The sequence below is a fragment of the Pinus tabuliformis genome, chromosome 2_2 (genome assembly GCF_031772625.1).
Source record: "Pinus tabuliformis cultivar Carrire ecotype Pingquan chromosome 2_2, CPIR1, whole genome shotgun sequence".
NCBI lineage: Eukaryota > Viridiplantae > Streptophyta > Pinopsida > Pinales > Pinaceae > Pinus > Pinus tabuliformis.
The window spans coordinates 466,960,119-466,967,742 of record NC_142300.1 but is presented as its reverse complement, the minus strand read 5'-3'; the positions used below and the strand labels follow the sequence as shown (position 1 = coordinate 466,967,742).

The 7,624-nt window shown below is 37.7% G+C and overlaps 1 protein-coding gene across 1 annotated transcript; it reads left to right on the top strand.

The window, feature by feature from the left end:
- Window positions 1-1,359: 1,359 nt before the first annotated feature.
- Window positions 1,360-4,190, top strand: LOC149193334 (laccase-12-like). Its single transcript, XM_089406579.1, has 6 exons — window positions 1,360-1,554; window positions 1,842-1,993; window positions 2,085-2,335; window positions 2,451-2,579; window positions 2,670-3,614; window positions 3,727-4,190. Exons 1-6 carry the CDS (start codon window positions 1,432-1,434, stop codon window positions 3,855-3,857), a joined length of 1,731 nt encoding a protein of 576 aa, XP_089262705.1. The 5' UTR covers window positions 1,360-1,431; the 3' UTR covers window positions 3,858-4,190.
- Window positions 4,191-7,624: the final 3,434 nt, after the last annotated feature.

Here is a 7,624-nt window from a genome sequence, read left to right as displayed (position 1 = left end):
GAGAGAGAGGGAGGGAGAGAAGGGAAGAGAGAGAGGGAGGGTGGAGAGAGGGAGAGAGTGAGGGAGATAGTAATAGAGTTGGAGGGGGGAGAGAGATAGAGAGAGAGAGAGAGAGAGTGATGGGGGGAGAAACAGGGGGAGGTGGGAGATGAGAGAGAGAGGACTCGTGAGAGAAAATGAGAGAGGGAGGGAGAGAGATGGATTTGGAGGGGGGGAGTAAGAAAGGGAATAACAGAGACACAGAGAGATGGAGTTGGAGAGAGAGAGGGAGTGACAAGGAAGAGATTGAGAGAGAGTGAGTGAGAGAGGAGAGGAGGGAAGAGAGAGAGGAGAGGAGAGAGAGGGGGAGAGAGAGTGAGACACATAGATGAAGGGGGAGAGAAGGGGAGAGAGAGAAGGAGATAGAGAGGGAGATAATGACTAAAACAAACATAGATCCATCTTAACTCGAGATCTATCAAGCGCCGAGAGGGATCAAATCTCTTGAGGTGCAAACTTCTTTTTTGAGTGGAAAAGTTGAAGAAAAGTTTGCACCTAGAGAGATTTGATCCCTCGAGAGTTAAGATAAATCTATATTAGTTATATACAAATACTTCTATATTAAATACAATTTTTTTAAGTATTTTTAAAGTAAAAAATATACCTTATATTAACTTCTCATTTTAATTAAATAAAAACCATACATCATATTAAATTCTTTATTATTATTTCCTTACCATCCATTAAATTCTTTATTATTATTTCTTTACCATCCATAATGATCATGGGTCGTTTCATAATTATTTTGAATGCACTATTTGTTTACAATTAACTTACAAGAATAATTATTATGATCGGACTTAAAATCAACACTTCTTTACAAAGATATTTCAACGTACTAAAACAATATAACTAATCAGATATTTAAACCCTCTCCGTGCACACAAAATTTGATAACAATCTTAGTGGAGCTTTCATTGTTGCTTCTTGCAGTACATGATGTTGTGCATAATTAATAATGGGGAGAAATGATTAGAGAGACTATGAACATAGTCTTCATGTCTCCACCAAAGATCACATATGGATGGCAGGTCAGATGATTGATTCCCGATTCCCTGGGGTGGTGCCGTCATCGAGTGAACAGACCTTTCGGATGTTGTACAACGGTTTGAGTGTGCTTTCATCTTTAATCTGGAGTTCAGCTCACCGATTTTAGCCTTTTTGTAACGACTTTCAGCTTCACCAGCTTTTGCCGTGATTTTATAATGACTTTAACAATTCGAACATAGACCAATCACCAAACTGAACTGAACTGAGTTCAATTGATAATTATAAATACTTGATCTCGGCAATTTTGTGATCCATGCCTATCTCGTCCCTTCCTCTTCAACTGTCAATTCAATTCTGTGCAGTTTCAAGTTCGGATCGTTCTGGTGAATCAATCTATAGGCAATGGAGGCGTTCAATCAACATCTGTCCGCGCAGCCATTTGCAGCCAGATTTGTGGAGATGGTCATATGCCTAACCTTGTTCACTGCTATGGTCTCGGCGAAGCTACACACTCACATATTCGTTGTATGTCTTCCCACCTTCAATATTCTCCATGTAAACGTATATTATATTTTGGTAGAAAAAGGAGCTATATTGCGGGAGATTTTTCTGGTATTATTTGATTGCTTTATGGATGCACTTCATGGCCGTTCTGTCAATAACATTGATACACACATCGTAAATTCTTTCACACTAATTTCTCTGGGAAATTATTTTTAGTAGTTGCCTCGGTTCATTGAATATGTGTCACCTGCACTAGTCATGTCAATTTAAAGTAATGATGTTTGTGGCTGGTTAATCGCAAAATTCAGCTTCGATCTACACCTGTTAAAAGGTTATGTGGGACACACAATATCATCACTGTGAACGGACAGTTCCCGGGTCCTACGCTGCATGTTAGAAACGGAGACAAACTTAAAGTGAAAGTGCACAACCAGGCGCAATATAACGCTACCATTCATTGGTACGTCTCTAGCCCACCGAGTAGTACTGCATCATATTGATGTTAATGCATAATTTTAAAAGGAATAAATTGTTTATGCTTCTATTTACAGGCACGGAGTGCGGCAATTTCGCACAGGGTGGTCCGATGGACCTGAATTTATAACACAATGCCCCATTCGCCCAGGGCGAAGTTACACATATAAATTCACCATCACTGGTCAAGAAGGGACTCTATGGTGGCATGCACACAGTTCATGGCTTCGAGCTACTGTGTATGGAGCCCTGATCATCTTGCCAAGGCTGGACACCACTTATCCCTTTACCTTTACCAGGCCGCATCGCCAGATTCCCATTCTTCTAGGTATACTGCCGCATTATTCAATGTTTTATGTTCTTCTGTTAGAAATATTAATTGTGCACCATTTCAATTTAAGTTGTAATGCGATTGAAATATTTGACCCTGTTTGCATTGACAGGAGAATGGTGGAATAGGAATCCCATGGATGTTGTGAATCAAGCAACCCGAACAGGAGCTGCCCCCAACGTTTCAGATGCATTTACTATAAATGGACAACCAGGCGACTTATACAAATGTTCTACTTCAGGTACATTAGACTGAATCTATTCAGATATTTCCGAATTTAGTAAGCTCGCAAATGATTGGTCGCTAATGGCAAACGATGGTTAACTTGCAGATACCTTTAGCGTCTCGATGAAAGGTGGGGAAACTAATCTTCTACGTGTTATCAACGCTGCACTCAATACTGACCTATTCTTCTCCATTGCTAGCCATACAATGACAGTTGTCGCTGTGGATGCCTTGTATACAAAACCTTTTCAGACGAATGTTCTGATGCTCGGCCCCGGCCAGACAACAGACATACTTCTCACTGCCAATCAGGCTACAGGTAGATACTACATGGCTGCTCGAGCATATTCCAGCGGACAAGGAATTCCCTTCGATAACACCACTACCACTGCCATTTTAGAATACGAGGGAAGCTCTAAGACTTCAACTCCAGCCATGCCTAATCTTCCATTCTATAACGACACCAACAGTGCTACTAGCTTCGCTAATGGTCTTAGAAGCTTGGGCTCACACGACCACCCAGTCTTCGTTCCTCAGAGTGTGGAGGAGAATCTGTTCTACACCATCGGTTTGGGGTTGATCAAATGTCCAGGGCAGTCTTGTGGAGGTCCCAACGGATCAAGATTTGCAGCAAGTATGAATAACATATCATTTGTCCCGCCAACCACTTCTTCCATCCTTCAAGCTCAGCATTTTGGCATGAAAGGAGTATTCTCCACGGACTTCCCTGATATCCCTTCCGTGGGATTTGATTATACCGCACAGAACATCAGCAGAGGCCTCTGGTCCCCTGTGAAAGCCACAAGAGTGAAAGTTCTTAAATATAACTCGACGGTGCAAGTAATTCTTCAAGGAACCAATATATTTGCGGGTGAAAGCCATCCTATCCATCTCCATGGTTATGACTTCTACATCGTGGGAGCAGGCTTTGGCAATTATAATGCACAAACCGATCCTCAGAAGTTCAACCTGGTGGATCCTCCTATGCGCAACACTGTGAACGTTCCAGTCAATGGCTGGGCTGCAATAAGATTCGTGGCTGACAATCCTGGTGAGCATTTAATTTGTTTCACAGCATTCCACTTTCCTTCTGTACTGGTGTCCTGAATATTGGATCCTACTTTGCGCATAGTGGTAATTATGGTGATCATTATTTATTGCAGGCGCTTGGGTGATGCACTGCCACTTGGATGTGCACATAACATGGGGATTGGCCATGGTGTTTGTGGTTAACAATGGACCTGACGCTCTTTTGAGTCTCCAGTCACCTCCCAGAGATCTTCCGCTATGCTGAGGAAAACTGTGATGCATAGCGATCCTCTATTGGTCCCACTTCATTCTTTTTCCTTCTCGTCACTTTGCTCCTTCCATCGTTTATGTCTATCTTGGGATCCCCACTTGTTATGACAAAGTTCCGCGCCATTATTTGTATTCACATTCAGTGGCAATTCGTGGAAATTTTTATATCTAATGCAGTCACACGAGCATAATGTCGGAAATGCTCCATTCTTGTCACCAGTACGTAAATGAGAATATTCTAACGTAGAAAAATAAATAAACATAATGAACAAAGCACAAAATCATGAGTTGGACGAGTTTCAGTGCAAGTAAATCATTCATTTTTACACTGTCGCCTTTGTATTAAAACGTCAATATTACTCATAATTAAATATTTACGTGGAAAATTTTCTAGACTCCATGGAGTTACCTCTATTCATTGATGATTAATTTGAAAGCTGAATTAACGATTGTTCATGAGCCAAAGTACACTCATATGAATATCAATTATTATTACCTATGAGCTTATTAAACTATTCTATCCATACTCACGTGTTGTTAACCTATGAGTAAGCCTGCCAATTAAATTATAGTTGAAGCTTGTGCAAAGAGTTTTGTGTGGAGAGATTTTTGCTTTCATTGTGTGGAGCATTCCGCACAACTTTTAATCAATTAATTAGCATACAAATAGAGGAGAGGAAAGGACTATGTTGCATTACAATTATTACTCTTGTTAGCATACAAATAGAGGAAAGGACTATGTTGCATTACAATTATTACTCTTGTTTAATATATTATATGGAAAGAACATATGTTGCATTTTTATAATAAGTAAATAATTCATTAAAAAATTAAAATATTTTAATAAAAAAAACTTATTATATGTTAGTAGTGTTTTTATATTTTTTTTTGAATTAGAACAAAAAATATTTATATTAATGTGAAAAATATGTGTTTGGAGACACTCCCATATAACAAAGTTTAGAAAAACAAAATCTTTCTCCGATTGAACTACAAGAAAATATGAGAAAGGGAAGGGATAGCAATAATGGCTTATTCAGATTCTTCAGAAGGAAGAACATTTAAATCTATGACACACCCCATAGCTAGAGAAGAGGAGTATGCTGAGGAAGAATCTTCGTGATGGAGCTAACCTGAAAAAGATTGGAGATCCACTAGTTATTGTTGAAGCGTTGTCGGCTTCTCTGCAATGGCCTACATTTTTATCCTTTGTTGAGTTGCCAACGCATCCATAATGGCCTGCATTTTTACTCTCTTTGATAAATAATTACATAGTCACAATTAATGAAGATGCAGTTTGATTATATTAGAGTTGAAGATGTAGAATGTCTTGTTGTAGTTTAGAAAGGGCTTTTTTCCAATCTAATTTCTACATATTAAAGAAGGCAAAAAATAATTCTAAAACCAATTGCACCATAAGCCACCATGTTATCATGCCAATTGGGACTATGCCACAAAGGTGGCCTAGAAAGGCCTCTTAATGCACCACTAAGTCCACTCAAGGGGGGAGTGACGCGAAAACTAAGGAGACAAAATAACCCCCAATGCCAAGATAAGAATTGATAGACCACAATACACATGTTGAGCACCAATGATGCTATAAGCCACCCCAGTTCCACAACCCCTCTCAAAGTTCCATATAAATCCCCGACTATTACTATCTCATGAAGACCAATTGTTGAAGCTTTTATAGAACCATGAAACCGATTGGGAGGGGACAGGGAGAAACCAACAAAAAGTAAACCCAGGTGTTGGGACAACATTTTATTATCAAAAGGGTCAAATTCCAAATCCCTGGAGAACATTAATCATACCAAAAAACCAATTTCCTTGGAAGGCCGAGATTGATGGGGGTTCCCTGAAAGCACCCACGAGGACATCACCTCGACCCTTGACTTCAACCCTGGACCCCAAGGGGCGCACAACATCCCCATAAGGAGAATAGGGTACACAATGAATATTTTCCCAAGGAAACCGACTTCAACAGTAGACCCCCCAACTTCCTCATAGAGCCAAAGAACCAATTCTAGACTTAAACTCAAATTTAAACTAGAATCGAGATTGCCAGGACCTATGGAATAAATTAAGAAAAGTAATCATACCTTAAAGTGGATATTTACTTATAGATTGACTTGATAGATCCCACACAGATATCTAGAGCCAAGAAATACCTCAAATTTCAAATCATTTCTCCCCCCATTGTGCAGAATGGAGTTGGGATTTCATTTCCTGCATTTCCACTATTATGGAGCATTTTTTTTGTAGATCCAATTCATGCGAAAAGTATGGTGGTAGGCTATATCCCCTCCTACCGTGGGAACCAAATCGCCAATGATTGCAAAATGAATGCCACACTGACCTTCCCACGTAGAGAAATGAATCTCACCATCTTGGTTCTAAATTTGTGTTGTCTTGGAACTGCAACACGTGCAGGGGGAAAGTCCTCAGATCACAATATTTTCCCGACCATGTCTTGGAACTGCAACACGTGCAGGGGGAAAGTCCTCGGATCACAATATTTTCCTGATCATTTCCAACCTATGATCCATTTCCTTTTGAAGAATGGGTGTGGATATATTGGTCCCCACCCAAGCCCTGAGTGAGCCATTGAAATTTCATGGGATAGGAGAAAATAAAAGTTGATCATTAACTATTAATGACCCCATATAGCTTAACTTCTTAGTTTTCATTGTGTATGTTTTGATGTTGTTGATCCTTAAAACATGATAATATTGATATTTAGAGAATTGAGAAAGAATACTTATAATCCTCCCAATAATTATATTAATTGGAGTCCCCTATGATTAAAAATTAAAATATTGGATATAATCGCTTTCCTGAGCCAATGAGGGAACTTGAAATAATGCATACCCTTCCACTTGGTTGTTAGAAGTTGTCTCCAAACTCCAATCAAAATTTGTTTGGATTTTTCTTATGAAGTTGAAGATAATCCCACATCTCCCATCTAGTGTTTTTATACACGACCAGATTTAGTGAATGTACTCATTTATTGAATAATTTGATATATATGACATAGGTTGAGCTTTATTTACATAAAAATATCAAAAAATAAAATATTAAATAATGATATGTACATAAAAAAAACTTAAATAATAAACTATTAAACCAAACTATAGACTTCTCACTCATCTTTGTTGATAAATATTAAGAATTGTTGTTTTATGTTTTGTTTAAAAAACAATAATGTTGTTGTATTATTATAATATACAAAGATTTAAGGATATATTGATTTATATCACTAGATTATTTATTAATTTAATATTATTTATAAAACATAAATATTTTTTTAAATATATATTTTTAAAATAAAATTTTAATGATCATATATTTACATTTATCAAAAAATTGATATTGATTTCTAATCCTATTTGATCGCTTGCACTAGATGCATTGATTTCATTGTAGATGTCGATTTCTAATCATATTTAATACCTTATACTAGATGCATTGATTTCAGCGTAGATGTTTATTTCTATTCATATTTGATTGCTTGCATTAGATGCATTGGTTTTAGTGTAGATATTGATTTATAATCCTATTTGATTGCTTGCACTAGATGCATTGATTTCAGTTTAGATGTTGATTTCTAACCCTATTTGATTGTTTTCACTAAATGCATTGATTTTAGTGTAGATGTTGATTTTTGATTTGATGCAACAAGATGTATGGTGTATATTAATTTCAAAGTAATTAGATTAATAGTGTGCATTGGTTTCAGTGTAAGCACATCTCTACCTCGTC